The sequence below is a fragment of the Mastigoproctus giganteus genome, chromosome 2 (genome assembly GCF_048544385.1).
Source record: "Mastigoproctus giganteus isolate SK-2022 chromosome 2, ASM4854438v1, whole genome shotgun sequence".
Taxonomy (NCBI): domain Eukaryota; kingdom Metazoa; phylum Arthropoda; class Arachnida; order Uropygi; family Thelyphonidae; genus Mastigoproctus; species Mastigoproctus giganteus.
Window position 1 is genome coordinate 96,389,683 of NC_143576.1, and position 22,925 is coordinate 96,412,607.

At 36.8% G+C, this 22,925-nt stretch overlaps 1 protein-coding gene across 1 annotated transcript in view; it reads right to left on the reverse strand.

The window, feature by feature from the left end:
- The window catches only part of U3-55K (U3 small nuclear riboprotein factor 55K), a 148,160-nt gene that overhangs the window by 121,280 nt on the left and 3,955 nt on the right, over positions 1–22,925 (reverse strand). The window contains exons 2-4 of the mRNA XM_090389983.1: positions 22,354–22,445; positions 15,498–15,607; positions 5,053–5,120 (exon numbers count right to left, since the gene is read on the reverse strand). Of these exons, the coding sequence (XP_090246109.1) occupies positions 5,053–5,120; positions 15,498–15,607; positions 22,354–22,445 (270 nt within the window). The remainder of the gene's footprint in view (positions 1–5,052; positions 5,121–15,497; positions 15,608–22,353; positions 22,446–22,925) is intronic.

The following is a 22,925-nucleotide window of genomic DNA, read 5'->3' on the forward strand; positions in this document are numbered from 1 at the left end:
CAGTTGGAAGTTTTCTAGATAGTTTCTAAGAGTTGGTGGTTAATTGATTTCTCCATTACAATAGAAAGAGTAGAAATGCAATGGGACAATAACTGGATGGGAGGAACTGGCTGGATATGAGCAAATTTCCAAGCAGAAGGGAAAACACCTTTGGAATAAGAAAGTAAAAGAGATGACACAGAATATGAAAAGAAATCTCGCAGCTCATCCCATTTTGCATTCTTGTAATCCCAAAGATTCAGAAGCACAGATTTTGAGAACAAGAAAAATACCATCAGAAACTGGAGCTTTCTTAGCATCAAGATTAATCAAAATCCTTTTGAGGGAAGACCACAGGAGGCATTGAATGGAGAGTACTGGGAATGGTGGGAGGTGGTTTGCCAAGATCATCAATACACAAGTTGGAAGAAAAATATGATGCTAGATGGTTAGCATGATCTTTGGATGAGGTCGGAATAAAACCATCTAGTTTTGACAGAGATAGGAGCAGAGATGGGCAAAAGTTGTTGCCAATATCTTTGACAAGAGTTTAGAATACTCGACTACCATTTGGACAAGAAGCAAGTTTTCCACTCTTAGTCTGTTTGAAATCTAGTTTGAACTGATTAATAACTTCTTTATGATTGTTCGAGCTTTGATGTAGGCAGAAAATGACCCTGGAGATCTGGAACAAGCCAATTACAATATGCAGCATTCTTCCCTTGAACAGCCTTAGCAGATTAATTGGAAAACCAAGGTTTAAATAAAGGACTAGATTTTAAGGTGGAGTGTGGAATAAATGATTCCATCCCAATAAGAATAATTTCACTGACACGATCTGAGCAAACGTTGACATCAGAAGATTTGAAACAGTAATCCGACCAAGGAAAATATGAAAAGAAATCTCACAGCTCATCCCATTTTGCATTCTTGTAATCCAAAACAACATGACATTGAGACATAAAGGAGAAGAGACAATCACCAAGTTGTGATCTGAGGTGCCTAAAGGACCACTCACTTCGACCGTGTACTTAGAAGGGTTATTTATGAGAAAAAGATCAAGTGTGTTGGCTGTGTGGTTAGGACTGTTCGGTATTCTGGTATGTAAATGAACAATCTGTGCAAGGTCATTAGTAACTGCAAAAGTCTCAGCATCTTGACCAGCTAGGTCCGTGTGACTAAAAAATGGAAGCCAGATGGAACTGTGAACATTAAAATCACCAAGTTTCAAAGAGAGGAAGTCAAAGAGTTCCAAGTGATTAGTGGAGTTGGAAGAACTATCGTTCTCCCGTTATCACTAAATTTGACAGAATGTGGGATAGAGATTTTAAGCCAGAGAAGAGACTCCAAATTACTAAGCCTCTAACAGGGAATATCGGAATGGACATATGCACAAGTACCAACTATGACGCAAAAGGAATCACACATCAAATAATTCAAACAACTCAGATGAACAGTGGTTGAATCAACTGATAACTGGGATTCTGTGAAAATGTACATCATCGAGATTACAACCGAGACCACATATATTTGTGAAATGAATGAGGAGGTGATTGGGAAGTTCAGATCTTTTTGCAGATAATTTTTTTAGTTTGGCTATTCCTGATGTATTCAGTAGTAAAACAAGGTGGGGAGGCCATGTATGAACTAATGAAACTTTTAGATATGGTGTACACATTATAAGAATATATCCAGCTTCTTGACATAATATGGCCTTGACAATGCCCCCTCCCCACTACTTGGACTCCCTACAGTCACTATCTGGCAGAGTAAAAGCAGCGAGATTATGCATTAGCTGATCCAGAAGTCTCCTAGAGAGTTACCAATTGGTTCGGTCTGGTGGACTATCTAGTGGCCGGCCTGCAAACACTGTTTTAGAGCTGTACCCTCAAAATTTAAGGAATACTGGATCTTGCCATGATGTCCATCACAGCCTTAAAAGAGAATCATACTGCGTGATGGAAGAGCTTTGCTCTCGAGATTAAACAGGGGTTCACCACTTCAAGCCTCCAATAAGCAAAGGTGATAGATGATGACAGGTGCAATACCACCAGTCATCATCTATCACCTAGTGTTGCCTAGTAACACAGAGGAAAGGCATTTCTCTGTGTGGTGTGGGTGCCACACCTCGACCCTGCTTACGTTGTTTCACACCTCGGTGGTCACCTACAGTTTGCTAGGTGCCAGATTTCAGGACTTACACATAGCGATAATACCCAGGGCTACTAACAGTTCCACCATCGTGAAGGTGCAACTCTTTAATATAGCTTTACATAACTTTTTTGTGAAAAGAACAAGATGGAGAAACCCTAAGTTTTTTCAAAAAAATGGAAATTCTTTATCATCAATTATATTCAACAATAAGATCAAGTGAAAAAAGGCTTCTCTGTCATAAATCCGGAGTTGCCAGGATTTCTTTCAGCATAGAGTCCCTCAATTATGCCTTCATATTCAGACCTACCTCAAAACATTTTTTTGGCACTGTCCTATATTAATCCAACAAATCATCAGTTTGAATGATTTTACATCTTATTTTACACATTAATAATAATAATGCTCCCTTAAAATCTATCAATCTGTTGGTAACACCAACAATTATCAATTTTTGGAGATATAACTTCGCTGTAGCTTTCCTTATTAAAAAGCCTTGCTTATTTTTGCTCCAGCTTTGCTTATTAAAAAAAAAATGTTCCATTTCCCTGGCAATGGAATTTCCTAATGAAACCAATTTTTCTTGAATCGGAGCAGTATGCTCTTAATTATTATGTTGTAGGATCCTGAATCACAGGTGCATTACCGGGAAGGTCACTACATATAAGTCCTGGCTTGCTCCCAGTTTTGTCTTTAGAGCAAGCACCCATTTCTTCAGTGACTCAAAGCCATCTAGTATTATGTGGATATTTTATAATAATGTTATTCAATTTCTTGGCACATACTTATCAACCTTAAATACCACATAGTAGCAAGTAAACTATATATATATACACAAGGTGTGGCAATAAAGTTCACAGAATAGTATAATAAAAATAACATAAAGTGAAGGAGTTCAAATATGCAAGTAATCACCACATGCTAGAATGCAGTTATTATACCATTCTAAAAGTTTCTGAAAAGTCAGTGAAGGTGTCCAAAGAGATGATGCTCGGTTTGGCAGTTATGTTTTTCTTTATGTCTTCAACATCCTTTTGGCATGTACAGATCAACCAACAATAGATGGTTGAGCTATACATACCATGTTTTGTCAGAAATGTCTTGCAACAAGAATGACAGTGGGACTGAAGTGAAACAACCTGACTTTCTCTCGAAACTGCGACCATCACCTGAGAAATGCACTTCAATAGTTATTAAAGCATCTGTATGTAGAACACAGCACTGACTCTCTCCCCCCTTTTGTGCAACAAGAACCAGCTGCCTTTTGCTCAAAATTGTGGCCTCACTGGGAAATGCTCTTCAATAGTCACTGAAGCACTTGTACGTAGAGCAAAGCATTGCTTTTCCCCTTCAGGTACAAATTGCTTGTGAATTACAAAGTTTGTCATAAAAACTAGATCAGCATCGTCTTAATTCTGGACTTTCGTAAACAAAATGTTTTGGACCTTGGTGATTTTGAAGTCCACTACATGCTCTGATGCTTCATCTCATGATTTTACTGAAGCATCCAATATCCACATCCAGTAACAATACAGTCGAGGAAATTAGGATTGTCTTGACATGACGAAACTCTTTTACTTCTCATCGGTGAGGCTGTGCAGCATAAATTTTGCGCAGACTTTCCTTTTCCCTAAATCTTCATGCAGAATTTAACAAATTGTCTCCTCCCTGTCCAACTTATCAGCCATCATTCTAAGGATCAAATGACAATTTCCGAACTTTTGCATTTGAAAAGGTCGATGGCCATCCACTTCTTGGATCATCAAGAACATCTTCATGTCAGTCTTGTTTGTTATTTGGTTTTCAGGAGCATTAGCAACTGAGGCCATATTGCTCCGGGGAAATGTGGTGGTCATTCCCTGACTTTTCCATATCCTCCGTATTTGGTGGTCACGGGCTCGAACCCCGGTCTAATCAAGAAGCGTGTTCTACTCACAGCTGCTCCTGCCCACCTGGCTACGGAGGAGCCCATTTTAGTCTTATATCATTATACTTTCCATTCAAACACACACTGGTACAACTTAATGTTTTATCACCATACACAGTTTTTAATATTTCATTCATTTCTGCTGCAGAATTTCCCAGTTTAAAGCAAAGTCTGATAATCATCCATTGCTTTATTGCAAAATCATGACATGGAATATCAATACTATTAACAAAACTGGTTGCTACATGCAAGTCAGCCTACAGGGCAATCTCTGTACCAACATCTGCTGGAGGATGTTTAAACTACAACATACTACTTCTGTTTATTTTCAAATTTATTGAACACAATCACAATAGCAGTTTGGGGAACTTTATACTTAATTGCCAAGTCTCTCTCTCTCTCTCTCTCTCTCTCTCTCTCTCTCTCTCTCTCTCTCTCTCTCTCTCTCTCTCTCTCTCTCTCTCTCTCTCTCTCTCTCTCTCTCTCTCTCTCTCTCTCTGTGTGTGTGTGTGTGTGTGTGTGTGTGTGTGTGTGTGTGTGTGTGTGTGTGTGTGTGTGTGTGTGTGTGTGTGTGTGTGTGTGTGTTTTTTAAATTTCCCTACTGACAAAAAGCAACTTGCCAATTAAGCCTAACATACAAAATCTGTAGATGATTCTTATTAAAATTTGCTTATTACAAAAAATTTTTTCACCTTGTTTCTATTTTCAGCTAAAAGCTGATGTGTATAAAAACATTTGATTTCTAAGAATTGACAGATATGTATATGTGATCTGTTCACTCAAACAAACTTACTACAAATCTTTTTATCAGAGGTTTTATCATATTACTTTAAATTTCAACATCTTTATATAATCTCTATATTTTAGTAATTTTTGTTCTTTTTTAGAGATAATATTAATTTACTGTCTAACCAGGAAAACTTACAGAAGTTGGTACAACCAAAATCAAGTTTAATGTAAAAGAAAATTTTATCTTTAAAATGTGGAAAACTTACTGCATTCTGTTTTAATCTGTGAGCAATTGCACTTTGGTCAATATCTTCCGTTTCTGCATCCTCTTGCTCTATAAAATTCAAAGTTTATTTGACAATGGATTAATGCACATGATAACTGATAATTGTACAAAAAAAAAATAAATAAATAAATAATAAAAATCTATTACCACAGAAAATACAAAAGATCTGCCATCCCTAATACTAATTCCAAAGAGATAATTACAACGATGGTTAAGTGATCAAATCCATGTTTCCACAAAAAAGTGCACGAGCCATTGAAAGCTGTTGGAAATTATGTACATTGGCTGCTGTAAAAACAGTTACAATGAAGTTGTAAATTACACATGCCATTGGTCCCATATTAGGGTATAAAATGAAACTTTTCATAACTAATTTTAACGGTCTAAGAGGAGCATCAAAAAAGTTATGCCCAGTATAGTACAATACAGTAAGCCCTCAATTTCAGGGAACTTGATTTAATGGACACTTTTTTAGCATTAGCAGAGGCATACGATGCAAAAAAGCAAGCTTACACAGCATCAGCCAAAAAAAAAAAATTTCCACTTCACTTCTCCATTTACTCCAAAAGTTTGTCCAGTTCTACCTTCAATTTATTTAAGCTCTACTTCCAACAATGACCAGACACTATTGTAGCATTAGCAGAGGCATATGATGCAAGAAAGCAAGCTTATACAGCATCAGCCAAAAAAAAAAACTTTCCACTTCACTTCCCCATTTACTCCAAACATTTGTCCAGTTCTACCTTGAATTTATTTAAGCTCTACTTCCAACAACGACCGATGGAAGTTTGTTCCAGCAATCAACCACCTGCAGGCTAAAGGGAAATTTCTGCACATCTATTCTACAACTTTTTCCTCAATTTGAATTATGCCCCCTTAGGTGTGTAACTTCAGTGAGAGAAAGAATCTCATTAGTACTGAGCTTGCTTAAACCATTCAAGGCCCTATACACCTCAAGCATATCGCCATGAAGATGCCTAGTTACCAGATGCTGCAATTTGTAGAAATTAAGCCTTTCTTGGTAAGAGCAACCTTTTGTTCACTCTCACAATCTAGTTGCCCTTCTCTGTACTCATTCCAAAAACTCTACGTCCTTCCTAAAATGAGGCCTCCACACCTGTAATCAAGGTGCTTCTTGACCACTAACTTATACAAGGGGATAATCACCTCCTTATCCCTGTAGCAAAATTCCTGTATCGCCCATGAGCTGCTTTGGCAGCCTGATTGCATTGCTCAGAAAACTTCACATCTGCCTGCACAATTACCCCTAGGCCTTTTTCTTTCTCCACTTCCTTATCTGATTGTCAAGCTGTGTTGTCTACCCAGAAATTTCATCGCATTTACAGAAGTTGGATTTAGTGACAGAGAGGCTTATTTTTCTTTGCTTACCGTTCGTGCAAATAAAGTGCCTGAGATATGCATACGGACAAATTGGCATTCTGGGCCAAGTGATCGATGTGCCTGTTTCAGTCAACATAATGGTCCATCGCTTCCCAAGGAAGATCGACAAAGATCATTGTATAAACGTGCACATAAAATGCAAGAAAATACACAAGCCGAGCTATTCGATCGGGTTAGTAAGAAAGCAAGCGTTTAAAGCCTGGCTTCTATATGTGGTTGACTCTTCCCTATTGATTGTATCAAATCACAATAGATCAGTCGTTCTTTGATGAGTCACATGGAAATTAATTTGGCTAAAGATGACTTAAGCAAAGCAGTTCCGATCAAGGAAAATCTCATTGCGCAAAAGCAAATGTTTTTGTGGTGCGATGAAAAATATCTTAGAATTGCCCCATGAGAAACTAAAGTACCGTAGAGCCTACAGTTTGATGAGCACACAGAGGAACTGTCCTTTTCCAATTCAGAATGTTCAGAAAATTTACAAGTGACTGTTCATGATGGCAACGAGCAAGCTCTGATGATCTGACTGATGCTGTGTTACTCCATATGATTTCCTTTACGCAGCAATCAAGATAATGAGATTGAGAATAAGAGACTCTTTGATGGTGGCTTTCAAATACATAGGTAAAGATACAAAACTGACCCGTGAGCAAGATCAATCCAAAGAATACATTAATAGCTGTATCGAAAACAATTTGGCCTTCCTAAGGACAATCCCTAACTCAACCTAATACCGGGTTCAACATAAGCACGATCTATTTGCTATGATTAGGCAGTTTGGTAAACCTACAATGTTTACAAAGTGCCAATGTGCCTACAATGTGCCAATGAAATCAGCTAATGATGCCAACTCACTAAATTTGATTTTGTACGTCATTTCCGAAAATGAACGTCATTTCCGCTGTAGATATATCAGCTAATCATGCTAATGCACTAACTTTGAATTGGTAGGCCTTTCTGCTGTACATATATCAGCTAATGAGGATAACACACTAACTTTGATTCGGTACATCATATCCGGATTGACATAACTAACTTTGATCCAGTAAGTCACACTGGAATGACGACATTTCTGCGTCGCAAAATCATGACAAATTGGTTTTACTACAGTCCGAAATTTAGTAGGTGCTGCCAAAGATGTTTTCACATTGGAAAAAAAAAAGAATAAAATAATAAGAAAATTTTAAAAAATAAATAATTAATAAAAGAAATAGATGACCCATGTGTTTCCCTCCTCCCATAGGTAACTATCCAGCTGACTTTTGAATTTCCCCAAAGTGTCAACCTCTGCCACCCATGTAGGTAACTTATTCCAGAATTTTTTTATAACTCGCTGGCTAAAATAAAACTTCCTACAATCCAGTCTAAACATTTCCCTTGGTAACTTGAAATTATGGCCTCTTGTTCTAGAATGATTTATAACCATGAAAATTTCGTCCTCATTCATATTACTTATGCTTCTCAGAGCCTTAAACACCTCAATTAAGTCTCCTCTAAGATGCCTAGTTTCCAAGCTGTTGTTGTTGTTGTATTTGGGTTTTCTGGCACAAGGGCCTCTTGGGCCATATTGTGCCTGTTCGATATTTGCTTATCACAAATTTCTCATGTTATTGTGATCATAGGCTATTATAGAGATTTATCTGTTTCAAATAAGTAAACAGTTCCTCCAAATTTGCATCATTGCCAAGAATCTGCAATAAGGTTATCGGTTCCTTCAAATGGGATAGGGAGGTAAAGGTTGATTTTCTGATAGTTGAAAGTTGGGGACATTCAATGAGAATATGATATATTGTCAACTGCGACTGGCACAACAAACACTGAGGAGGGTTCTCTCCCATAAGCAAATACAGATGAGTTGGATGTGAGTGTCCGATGCGGAGCCTTGCTAGAATTACTTCTTGTCGCCTGCTTTTCCTGATACTAGATGTCCACAATTTTGGCTCTTTTTTTTATCTGCACCAGTTTATTATTTATTTGAGCTTTCCAGAGGTCAGCCATTGCTTCCTACTTGATGTTTCAATGATGGATTTGTAGTCGGTGTAGGGCACTGTTTGTTGCCTGGAAGTGCTTGAGTCAGGGTGTTTAGCGGCGGCGTCCACTTGTTCATTACCTGGAATGCCTGCATGACCAGGTATCCAGCAGAAGGTAACCTTTTGGTTGGCTTTTTTACAGTAAAATAACTTGGACCGTATCTCTTTAAGAATCGGATGAGAGGGCGACATGGTAGTTTGAATGGCAGTGATTGCGCTTAAGGAGTCTGTGTATATCAGAGATTGCTTTATACAGCTGTTGTGTATTCTATCTAGAGCTAGTTTAATTGCAAATAATTCTGCAGTATAGCTAGTGCATTCCGTAGGAAGAGACACAGCAACTGAGAAGGCAGAAGAAACTGCTGCAGCACCAACGGCTGCGTCTGTTTTGGAGCCATCAGTATAGATAGGTACTTTATCTGAGTTTTCCAACAAATGAGTTTTATGGAGCTGTTGATAGTTTATATTTGCCAGAAAGGATTTTCCCCATCTTGAAAAGAAATTGTCGCAGAGAGGTGAGAGTTCAGTCCAGGGAGTTTCAGGAGTAGCAAGGTCTTGGAATATGTTGTGAAATTTAAGATCCCAACTGATCGTGAGTTCTTGCAGTCGAATCCCTGAGGGGCGGTTTTCATTAGGCTTATTGTGATATAATTCAACATATTGAGGATCAAACAGGTACTGCCAGCTAGGGTGGAATGGCATGCTTTTAATTTTTGCTGCATAATTACACAATAAGGATTTTCTCCTGAGATGCAAGAGGGTTCATTTGCCTCAATATACAGGCTGTGGACCGGAGATGTTCTGAAGGCTCCCACAGCTATCCTAAGAGCACTATGCTGTATGGTGTTTAGACGTAATAGTGAACTTTTCCTAGCGGAGTCATAGACAGGTGATCCATAATCTAATCGTGATCTTATTAAAGCTCTATACAGATGAAGGAGAGAGCTTCTGTCAGCACCCCAGGACTTAGCAGAGACTGCTCTCAGGATGTTCAGTTTTTTAAGACATGTAGTTCGAAGGAAAGCAATATGGGAAGCAAAATTAAGTTTGTTATCTAAATATAACCCCAACAGACGGAAATTGTTAGTGACAGGAATCAGGTTGTTTTTTAAAAATATTTCTGGATCCGGGTGAAGTTTGCGTTTTTTACAAAAATGAATTGCACTAGATTTCTTTTCTAATAGGGAATAGCCATTCCGCAATGTCCATGATTCAATTTTAGCGATGGAAATTTGAAGTTGTCTTTCAATAGTGTTCATGGTTTGGGATTGACAAGAAACAACGAGGTCATCAGCGAACATATACGATTCTACTGTATTAGGTACATCCTGTGTCATGTTTGTAATTCTTATTGAAAATAACGTCGGACTAAGAATGGACCCCTGAGGAATACCCTCCTCTTGTTCAAATGATTTAGATAAATTGTTCATGTATCTAACCTGAAATGTTCTGTGGCATAGGAAGTTTTGTATAAAGTGGGGTAAATGACCTCTCAAGCCAAAAGAATGAAGATCTTGAAGTACACCGTATCGCCAGGTGTTATCAAAGGCTTTCTCAATATCAAGATTGATCATGACCAGATGTTTTCCCCATATGAAGGCATTTCGGATGTTTGCTTCTGCTTTTATCATTACATCTAACGTGGACCGGTTCTTTCGAAACCCGTACTGGTTGTGATTTTGCAAGTTGTTAGTTTCCAGGAACCACGTTAGCCGCCTGTGAACCATTTTTTCCAGGACTTTGCCTAAGCAGCTGGTCAGTGAAATCGGCCTGTAATTATGTGGAAAGCTGCAATCCTTTCCTGGCTTTGGAAAGGCTAGTATAATTGAGTGACGTCAGGAGTTTGGGTAAGTATTTTCCAGAAATATTCGATTGTAATATTTTAACAATGCCCTTTTTGTTCTGTTGTTTAGTTGGCTTATCATGACGTAGTAGATCCCATCTGGACCAGCAGCACTACTGGAAGTTTTATTGAGCGCCCCTAAAAGTTCTGTTAATGTAAATGGCTGGTTGTACAGGTGTGAAACTCTAGTGGAGAAATTGATCTTATGCTGCTCTGATGATTTTTTAATTTTCTGAAAGATTGGGTTGTAGGTGGATACGCCTGATATACTGGCAAATGATTCGGCTAAGGCATTTGCAATTTCTGCCGGAGAGGACAACTCCTTTCCTTTCCAGTTTAATATTGAGGCCGGGGACTGGACATATTTGCCATCAATTGTTTGTATTTTCTTCCAGATGAGTCTGATATCTGTGTCCTTGTTTATACTAGAGGAAAAGCTAATCCATGCTTCTCTTTTTGCTTTCCTTCTTATTTGGCGGAACTTAGCTTTCAATCTTTTAAAACTAATTAGGTTACTGGTTGTGGGGAATTTGTGGAACAAATTCCAAGCCCTATTTTTTTCCTGTTTAGCGAATGTGCAATCCGGATTCCACCAGTAATTATTGTGTTTGCGTTTCCCAGGCAAGGACTTTGGTATTGTAGAGTTGGCAGCTTGTAATATTTGATTAGTTATATGTTCTGTGACATAATCTATGGGTTGAAGTTGAATTATTTCATCATCTAACTGAACATTTGAAGCATATTCATTCCAGTGTGCCCTACGAAATTTCCATTTGCAGCGACCCGGCAAAGGGGAGTTTACCCGTGTTTACAGCTTGCAGAGAATTGGTAGATGATCACTATTTAGTGGATTTTCAAGAACAGACCACTCCGTATTAGTACATATGGAGGGAGAGCAGATTGAAAGGTCTATTGCACTCATGGATCCTGTAGAAAAAATGTATATAGGTAGGCTCTCCAGTATTCAAAAGGGTAAGTTGGCACACATCGAGAAGATTTTCTATTTGTTTACCTCTTTTGTCGATTGTTGGAGATCCCCACAGCGAGTGATGAGCATTGAAGTCTCCGAGTAAATAGAAAGGAGGTGGTAGCTGGTCTATTAAATTTTCTAGATTTTCTGAGGAGATTGAGGAATTTGGGGGAATATATATTGATGCTATTGTAATAGTCATGCCAATTTCTGTGCGCGTTGCCACTACCTCAAAAGGAGTCTGAAGAGCAACAGGTTTAGATGGAATATTATTTCTAACAAGAACCGCCACGCCTCCACGGGCCGGTGAGTCGATACTCCTATCTCTTCTGAACATGGTATAATTTTTAATGGCAGGACACACTTGTGGATTTAAATAGGTTTCTTGTAGGGATATACATGCTGGTTCATAGCGGTTTACGAGATCATGCAAGTCATCTTTTGCATTACGAAAGCCTCTACAATTCCACTGAAGAATTTTTTCCATTATGCGTTCTTGTTAGTTGTTTTTGCTTCTGACAGTTTTTTGGTTGTAGCTTGTTTATACCTCTCTATTTTTACTTTGTCTTTCTTAGGAAAGAAAGGACGTGTTGTGTCCATCTCGTCAGTTGCGTGGAGTTCTAAAATTCCATCATCTGAATTTTTCTCCTGATCAATATCCATTTCCGTTGAAATCCGTGGATGCACCATTGGGGTTTCTGTAGCTTTTGGTTTCATTGTTGACGCATCGGCTGGAATGGAGATTGGAGTATTGCTGGCTTGTTCAGTTGTTTGTTGTGAAGGACACTGTTTGGGAGAAGTGAGTATGGATCGTGCCCAATTCGCGATAGACGTATTAGGAGGAACTGTAACGTCCGTTTGGATACTTACTGATTGCACCTGTTTGGCAACTGTGGCATACGTACGCTTTGGCTCCATTTTGATTATTTCTCTTCTCGCCTCTGAATAAGTGACTTTGTTTTCCACTTTATATTTCTGTATTTTTTTCCCTTGCTTCCATAGTTCGCATATTTTGGAGAAAGCTGGGTGATTACCTTTACAATTTGGGCAATTAGGAGTGGTAGCATTGCAATCGGATTGGTTGTGGTCTTTCGATCCGCAGTTAGGACATATTGCCTCACCTCTACATGCAGTCTGAGAGTGTCCATATTTTTGGCACTTATAGCACCTGATTGGGTTTGGGATGTAGGGTCGGACACGGCAATGGAGATAGCCTGCTTTGACAGATGTTGGTAAGATGGGAGAGCTAAAAGTGAGGATTATGCTCCTTGTTGGAATGAGAGTACCATCTTTATGAGTCATGATTCTCCTGGCTTGGATGACTCTTTGTTCTCGTAGCTCTTTGACTATTTCCTCCTCTGATACGGTTAATAAGTCCCATTCTGCAATTACTCCCTTGGAGGAATTTAAGGTGGCATGGGGAGTGACTTTTATTGGATGTCCGCCAAAAGTTGTCAGATTTAATAACTTTGCAGAATGCTGGGATTTCATGGTCTCTACCAGAAGATCCCCAGACTGGAGTCGCCTTACTGATTTTGGTGAACCTGCCACAGCCTCTAAGCATTTTTGCACAAGGAATGGGGACAATTTACTCAAAGGCTGGTCTGATGTAGAGTGCAGTATGAGAAATGCTGGTATCTCCTCTTGAGGATTTGTTTTCAACCTCTTGGGTTGGGAGAAGTCATCATCATCAGTGTGTTTTGTCGCTAGTTTTGAGCTCGGAGGCTCTAAAGGTGGGAACGTATTATTATCCATCTTTGCTCCTTTCAGCCCCGGGAGAGTGGATTTCTTCTCCCAGGTTACCGGCCCCGCCACGGGGAGGCAGGAGCAGTGCCACTAGAGTGACCAAGCGGTATAAAAGTTAGTATATTAGTTTAAAAGGAAAAAAGAAAGGTGATTTGCCTTTCTGAAACTTAGTTACAGATCGTAAGTCTAAGTTTACTAGTATTTAATGAAAACGTAAGAAAACTTTTTTAACTGAACAAAAACTGCAGCTTCGAGAAAAACGCTCTAGAAATCACTGAGAATCGCTTGATCACTATAACGCTTGGCACCCGGGGCTAGTTTCCAAGCTCTGCAACCCACATATTCAAAGTCTTTCCTCATATGGACGCCCTTCTGCCAAACTCACCAGGTGAGTTACCTCTCTTTGGACCCTTTCAAGAAGCTTAGTCTTCCTTTAGGTGCAGTCTCCATACTTTAACACAGAATTCCAAGTGTGGTCTAACAATAGCCTTATATAATGGGATTATGATGTCTTTATCTCTACTAGCAAATGTTCGATAAATTAACAATGGGACACCATGGGCCTTCCTTGCAACCTGTCTATAATGCTCGAAGAACATTTCTGACTGTATCATAACACCAAAGTCCCTTTGCTCCACCACTGGCCTTAGTTCAGATCCATCAAGTGTGTAAATTATTTTGGGGTTACTGTTCCCCAGGTGTAATACCTTACACTTTGCTAGATTAAAGCATAGCTGCCATTTTTTTGACCATCCCTGAAATCTATCTAGGTTTCTCTGAAGCTCTGCTTGGCAGTGATCATTAATTACTCTATCAATCTTTTCACATCTGAAAATTTAGACATCACTCCCTCTATCGATTTCATTTATGAAAATCAAAAACAATAGTGATCCTAATACTGATCCTTGGGGGACTCCACTCCTTACATCAACCCAATCTGAGGAATAACCATTTATCACAACCCTCTGCCTCCTGCCCTGAAGCAATCCTGCTATCCATCCGAGGTTCCCTGTGATTCCAACCTGTTGCAGCTTATAAAGTAATCGCTCATGTGGGACTGAGTCAAATGCTTTGCTGAAATCCAAATAAACATTGTCGAAATTATTCTAAAATCGAGCTCATAAGTGACCCTTTCAAAATAGTTAACCAGATTTGTTAAACTTTTTCCATTTACAAAACCACACTGAGTATCCTCCAGAATTCCATTTCTATCTAAATAATCCTGAATTCCACCTTTGATCATTGCCTCCATGATTTTCTCTATTACTGAAGTTATTTTTTATTTTCATCATTCCAACTTTAATGGCAGTGGTAGCCTACATAAATACACCTTCAAAAACTACTATAGCGGGTTCTCGCACCACAATAGTCATTTGCTGGTACCCGCCAGCAGCCAAGGGTACCATGCAACACACAGAGAGTTGTTGTTATTTGGTTTTTAGGAGCATTAGCAACTAAGGCCATATTGCTCCGGGATATGCGGTGGTCATTCCTTGACCTTTCCGCATACTCCGTATTTGGTGGTGACGGGCTCGAACCCCGGTCTAATCAAGAAGCATGTGCTACGCACTGCTGCTCCTTCCCACCTGGCTACGGAGGCGCCCACAACACAGAGAGAGAGATCATTTTCAATTCACTTCTGGATAATCTCAGATGCTGTAAATGGAAACGTCTAGCAGAGGTCTGACAGCAGACTCCTCTGTAGTTTAGAGTAATTGTGGAAACTAAAGGCATAGTTGCAAACTCATTATTGGTATGCTGGGTAAGACTGATGTTTCCATTGTACTTTCTCTTCTTTATGTGATGAGATGCCTCTAGTGAATACCCAGAACCAACTACTTGGGCATCTAAGAGGTATGAGACACCATCCTTTACACAGAGGAGATCCAGCTTTCTCAAACCCTCTGTAGTGGTATATTCCACAAGAGTCAACTAACCTTTTTGACACAACCAGCTATTTACAAGACTTACAACTGCATCATGCCTTTTAATCCTTTTAATGCCCATACCATAGGACCGGTGCGCGCAAGGCAACATGAGCTACAGTTTCAATAGCATTACACTCTACAAGATCAAGTAATGATCTTCCTCTATGTTCTGGAGAAAGTAGGGAAGGTGTTTATACAGGTCTTGGCCAGATCAACAAAAGTGTGACCAGCCAAGAGCTGGGGGCCCATCTCCAACCAACTGATTCTGAGCCGGAATTTTCGTTGACTTTGCCAGCACCTGTCCATCAAAGGAATTGTAAAAGAGTGTCTTCTAACGTTCTCTCAAAATACCTCTACAATGATTCCATGCAGGTGGAGAGAGAGTGACACAACCATTTAGAGTGACAAATAGACATATAGGTTAATATGCATCTGAAATGTCTCCATTTCAGATGCATATTATTCTAAATAATTAGGAAGTAATTAATAAAATTAGAAATTTATTACCTTGCTTCTTTATTTCTTCAAGATACTCCCTTGTTATACGAAGTTTCTTCTCTTGCTGAGTTTCTTCTTCCTCGCTGGTGACACTGCTATATTCTTGAAATTCTCCATTACTAAACAAGTTAAACCAATTTAATTAAAAATGCATGCATTATACATAAAAAATAATAAAATTTAATTTATTCCTATATCATAAAGATTTTTTAAGTACAGTCTGTCCCTGACATACGATAAGAGATACACTCCAGGACTTCTTACATAAGTCGATTTTTACATAACTCGGGAATTACTAATAAAATATTGCTAATATATCCCTCATATACCAAAGTCACAAAAACTACATAATATCGTCAGAAGAATGACAAACAATAGTTATATACAATAACTATCTGTAAAGAACTTCGCAGGGTTTAGTTACAAGATATGCTGTCACATCTTACGACATGTGAACGAAGTGTGCACTACACAATGATAGTTTGACACAAAGTCGTTGAAAATGGTAGGACGTTGTGAATTTCAACTTCATCACAATAACCCTCCATGTGTAACAAATATTACAAAATGCAAATGAAAGCTCTCACTTCACTCTCAAACAAAACTGAACTCGCTCTACAATCCAGAAAGGAAGGAAGGAAGGAAGGGATGTAGAGACAAAGGCTAGATTATAATTCTCTGAAGAAATAGCTGATGGTACACAGTCCATGTGGCTTGAATGTTGTGGGGGGTTTCTCTGAAGCACTTTGACATAGTTCACCCATCTCAAACATGTTGAATATTTCTTCAGAATTCTTAAAAGCATTCTGAAGTGTTAACTCTAGTTACTTACCTAAATTCTAGTTATGCCGCAGGTTATTATCCAACGTAGTTTGTATGAGAACAAAAATAAAAACTTATACTTATTGTTCCTTCATTCAATTTCATTCTTAAAAATTATACAGAAAGTAGCTCTACGATTTATCAAAAAAAATTTACGTAAGTCCGAAGTTATGCTTACATAAGTGAACTCGGGCTTACATAAGTCGGGGACTATTTGTATTCTGCCATTATCTAGTCTGCCTCACTAGTACTGTAAAAACCACTTCAGCTAATATTAACAGGTTTTAACCAGCAACCTTTTAACATGACCGTGATGGCATCTGATTGTAATAAGCATGGTGGCACTTGAACTAGCGCCTACAAATTTTTTTCTGGGGGGGGGGGAGTTTTTTTTGTTTTTTTTATTCTTCTTGGAGTAAACCAATACTTGACCTTTTCTTAAAGAAATACATACTTATTAAATGCATTTTTTTGTTTACTCTTGTTATTCCTTTATTAATTCTGTTGAAAACATTAAAAAAAATGAAACCATTAATCGCTACAATTTGAGTTTATAAAACCTTTAATCAGGCTAAAATTCTAACTATTGCAAGCCTACACATTAGTACATTCTATCCATTAAATATAGTAACACAAATGTTGTCATCTCAAGATGTTTCACTTAACTCTATGTAAATCAGAAGTATCAAACTGGCAACCTGGACAATCACATTAGGCCATCAGAAATTTGTTGTGCAACTGCAACCTTTTAAGTGTTAGTCAACTCACAGTTTAACCTACTGAAAGGAACCCCAATTTCATTCCTGCAAATAGCAGTGTCCTTGAATAAATTATGCTATTTTATAAAATAAAAATATGAAAAGAAATAATTCAGAACTGTTGACTTTTTTGATGTCATCTTTTATTTTAAGATTACAGTGGACATAGCTAATGCATTTTTTATATCAAAAGTGTATATTTTTAAATTTAGACACTGACTGAATATATACATAGGTGTGCTGCTGTTCACACAATAGAACTAGTTTTGATACATAAAGTGGGCATTGCTATGGAAACAGTGAAACCTGCATGGATCAACAAATAGGGCCAGGGGATGCTGCTATTTTTCCCAAAGCATTCACAATTTTTTTTATGAGAAAAGTCTGTTGTTTGAGCAGAGAACTTTTTTTTTTATAAAGTATGCCAAAATGAAATTAAGCCCTTTATTTTAGTTTTTTATGGCCAAACTGTTTACATTCCAACACAATTAATGATGTAGATCACAAAAGGAAACACAATAACTAAAGATTAATAATAAAATTTACATTATATGATTCTATATATATATATATATATATATATATATATATATATATATAGAATCAAATTACTAAAGCGTAGAACTGGGATATTATAAGATTATATTAACCAATCAGATTAATGCCATCTGAGATAGAACATTACATCCGTCGTTAAATATATGCAGGAATGAAATAATGTTAAATTGTAAAAATGTAGAAATGTAGAAGCCGTCCTGTAGTTTAAAATACCCGAAGCAAACCAAGAACAAACCGGACCCTAGGCAACAATGGTTAAACATAAATATTGAATTCAATAAAAAATATACATAATTAGCCAACCATGGGAAAAGATACTTTGCAAGGGACTTTGTCGAGGGCTATGTTTAGCAGATTATTTGGTTCTCAGCTTTGCTTATTTACTATTTTGTTACAGCTATCGGTCGGGCTAAATGTCATCCAGCCTGTCTTCTGGAAATTTACTATTAATAAGCTACTTAATCTCTATTTTATTATATCAATTTATTTTAATACCTAACTTATGTGTCAATTTCGACATCTTTCGGTCCTAGTTATACAGGCAGATGACAACAGAAACTGATGGCACTGCCAGCTATGGGTTACGTATTTTGTAGGGGTTTAGCCCTCGACAAAGTCCCTTGCAAAGTATCTTTTCCCATGGTTGGCTAATTATGTATATTTTTTATTGAATTTAATATTTATGTTTAACCATTGTTGCCTAGGGTCCGGTTTGTTCTTGGATTGCTTCAGGTATTTTCAACTACAGGACGGCTTCTACATTTTTACAATTTAACATTATTTCATTCCTGCATATATATATATATAAGTAAATTAAATTATAATTAAAAAAAATAATAAATAAATAATGCCAGTAGCATGGCAAGACACCATGCTACTGTAATTATTATATGATGCAATTAAATTTCTATTTAATTGGCATTCAAAATTTAATTGATTATTATCTTTGCATTTAGATTTTCTAAATTATCTTGAAGAGTTTCTGCTGCAATATTTTTACTCTTGTTACCCTTCTCTTCCCTCCCTGTTGGTTTGATCGTTATGTTTAATTTTAACTATTTTCACTCTTCTGTCTTGCCATGCTACTGGCATTATTTATTTATTTTTTTTTAATTATCATTTAATTTACTTTTATATTTCAAGCATCATGTAGAGGAATATGCTTTTTGCTGCCTCTGAAGTTTGCTTTACCTTTTTATTTTTTATTATGAAAGATTCAGTTTCAAACATTATTCAAATTTATGTGTGTGTATATATATATATATATATATATATATATATATATATATATATATACATACAGACAAAAAGGTAATTATCAGTGTATTTGTGTATTTGGCAGGGGAGTTGAGCTATCAAGTGTAATAACCATGGAAGAATTGAGAGAACTTGTATGCTAAAAAACAAATTACCTGAAATAAAATGCAGTTAACATAAGCATAATTATTGTAAGTACCTAAAGTTGTGGGTCTTATGACTTTAACTACTTCGTCTGGGGTTCAGTAGCGAAAATTGTAGGAGCCACTGCAATAAGCCAGGTCTCTGTTACTGTTATGATGCACACATAAAAGGTATACGTATACATTATAGCCGACCCGACAACCTAGATTTCTGCCTCTAATGATAGCTTCATATTCATATTTATTTATTTTTATTACTTTTGCCTAACTTTTACATCACATTATATAAATTCGATGTAATGCATTACATCGAATGGGCCGTCAATCCACTCAAAGCCCCCGATGAAGTAGGGGATTGACGTCCACGTGATGTAATATAAAAATGTATAAATAATATTATATAGTTATAAAATAGTATTGATAATTGCTTATTGTTACAGATATAAAAAAAAAAAAAAAAAAAAAAAAAAAAAATTTTTCATCAATAATTATCATGAAAATTTCTTTAGCAATACGCAATAAGCTTCTAAATCCTAAATGTATAGGCCATGGGAAATTAAGATAAAGGAGATAAGGCTAGCTTAAAGACCAGTATTGTATTAACAATGATACCTATATGTAAAAAACACCAGTATTTAAGAAAATCGAACTATTGGAAACGAATATACACTGGCACGTATAATGTTCAATTGGCCAACATGGCGAAAAACAATGGCATTAACGATGCACAAAAGACGGATTAAACCACAATAGAATGATAATACAAAAGAATAATAATAATAATAATATATATATACACACACACACACATTTTTTTAAACCTATATGAAAATAATAGCAAATTGTACTTCAGTTAATGAAGTACAATAATAATAAATAAACAAAATTTATGATGCTAACCATAAATGTTGATCGTTGTGAGACTGCATGAATATGTGAAACTATTTAATTTATTTCTTTTAATGACACCAGTGTGTTTGCTGCTTGCTCAAAATCACTGCAAGAATTGTTTCTTTACTGTCTGTGCAACTAACAAGCGCTTCTAGTTTCACCCTCCCCCAGCATAAACAATATTCTCTTTCATACCATTAATACCTAAACACAGGAATATCTACAAATAACTTTTATTTACAAGAAAACTAATGTGTTTTGAAAACATTAGCCTTTATATGACAGCATCTATTCTCTGTAGAACATTCTCCATCATTTTTTTGTGCAAATATCTTCCAACGTTTTCCACTATTTGGCCTTCAAAGCGGTGGCCAGTTCAGTTCTGTTATTTGGACATTCTCTCTGCATATGTACCTGATTCATCCCTGAAGTTCTATATAGGATTGACGGGTCAGGACTCTAGGCTGGCCAATCTACCTTTATGACACTCGCATCCTCAAACCAGTCTGTCAAAAAACAAGCAGTATGACAGGGGGGGGCAACATTCCACTAGTGCAGGTAAATGAGTCTATAAATCAGTGATTACTAGCTTCCACAATCTCCTCCATTTAATGCAACAGCAGATTTATTTCCACACAGCCACAGTTTTTGCTCCCATTATAACTATTCACACAGCTATCAGCTGCATCAAGGTTTGGTGGGAACAAAAACAAAACTTGCTACCTATATTATTATCATGAGAAATTGATTGAATTTCTCCACAGTGCTGGAGGAAATAATGTTATTTTAATATTATTAAAATCAAAATGTCATGCATATCTCTCCTCATAATTAGAAAATAGTATTTTTTTTTTTTTTTTATTCTCTAATGCAAAAGAATTCTTTCTCTGATGCATACATTAATTGATATTTGCTATTTGAGTCCATACTAGGTATGCATTTAAAATTGGCATCACATTGTTTATTGTCATTTGTTTTAATTTCACAAACTGAAGTGTTCATTCTATTTGTACTACTAGCATTACCTTATAGTGATTATAAATGACTACAGTTGTAAATAAGTTCAATTGCTAGTGCTTATTCGCTGAAATGTGCTTTTCCAAAACAGCCCCAATCACCAATATAGTTAATAATCCCCAAGGGCTTAAAATCCCCAGATTTTAAGGAATGTATGGTAATTAGTTGTGAACAATTAACATTTGCCACTACTAACTACATAATAAATAATGTATTTAGACTAAGGCGCATTTAGGGCTAGAGCCTCAAGCTGCGAACAAATTTAGACTATGTATATAAAGTGCTTAGCATCATAATACACAGCCATTTCTGAATAAACAGAAAATTTTTAAGGTGGCATCGTTTTAGGTTATATCTCATATTGTGAATGCCTTCACAACGAGTTGCCATGATATTGCACTACTTCGAATAAGTAACAAATGGGTTCTAAGTTCAACACGTATAAAGAGACAAGTATTCGGGGCAAGACTTTAATAATATCATATATTTGATAAGATTCCAATCCGACTGTACAGCATCTTACATAGGAAGTACTACCGCAAAATTCGGCACTTCCAAGACATCTAATACATGTGCGTATTATCACTTCAACAGTTTTAAAACCAACCAAATGCATACAGAACTCACACACAACATGTCCATTCCTGTAATCACGATCTGTTAATTGATTCAGCAATTACAGTTATTAAATTGAATTCCAATTACAAAATCCTTCAACACGAAGCTCTCGTTATCGAATGGTTTTGGCGATACACTTCAATAAATGCGTTAAACCTGTCCCCTATTTGGAACTTAACACACGTGAAATTTCGACAAGTACTGAACTGCATCACAGGAAATAAACTTCCTTTAAATACTTTGTGTTCTCTACTACACAATGCTAACTGAAGAAGTTCGAAAGTCGCCCGTTTATGACTATTAGCTTTTTTCATCAACTACTTACCTTATCGGGGTTAACACACAGGTCTTATATATGACAACCAAAAAACGGGATGTGCATTTCCCTTTTTTTGAGGAAGCATCTCGATTCTTTTAAATTGTAATCATAATTACAACCACGCAATAGCCATGTTCCATTCATATTATTTAAGTTTCTAATTCCCACAACCATACTTCTTTAATTTTCATCACACCAAAACGAATCATATGAGGTGAGTACTGCAAATTAAGCTTTCTGCTATTTTAAAATTAAGTCTTCAAATTACAGTACATAAGGATTTCCTAAATTCACCAAAGTTTATAACCGATGCCAATGTTAAACAGATACAATTCAGAAAGTTGATACACTCAGTAATTCACTTCATAATTATTCACATGGTTTATTAGTGTTTTTCCTCTTGTTAATTACTAATATTTAAGGGTAACAGCAAATCTTTGTTTAGAAAGAGAATTTTTAAAAGAATTTTAAACTGTACTTACTTAATGTCATCATCACTTGGTATGTCATCAGAATCTATGTCATCATCAAGAGATCTCTGTTTATCAGCTTTTTCTCCTCTCTTACTAATAACCTAAAAAAAAATTATTATAAATTTTATTTTAATTTATTCTGTTTTATATACACATTACATTCTCTGAAAGCAACTGAGACTAGGAAGTATGCATGCACGCACCTGTACTGTATCACAAAAATATATATATTCAACAGTTTTCCATTTTTGAGTGTGGATATACTTGAGACATGTAGTAAAAGTACCTAAGGTATCAATATTGCCCTTCCTTCTCTCTCTCCCCCCTCCCCCCCAAAGAATAATTTTATCTATAAAAGCGTAGTGTTTTACATTGTATACCTGTACTCAATTTGAATCTATGCACCCTCAGGTTCTTAGTCTTAGCAAGCAGAAGTATCCTGTCAGCATTAAGCCTGCTCAAACCATTCAAGGCCTTATATACCTCAATCAGATCCCTCCGCAGGTGACTAGCCTCCAGATGCTTCAACTCACAGAACTTTTCTTCGTAAGTGCACCCCTTTGTCCTCTCACCAATCTTGT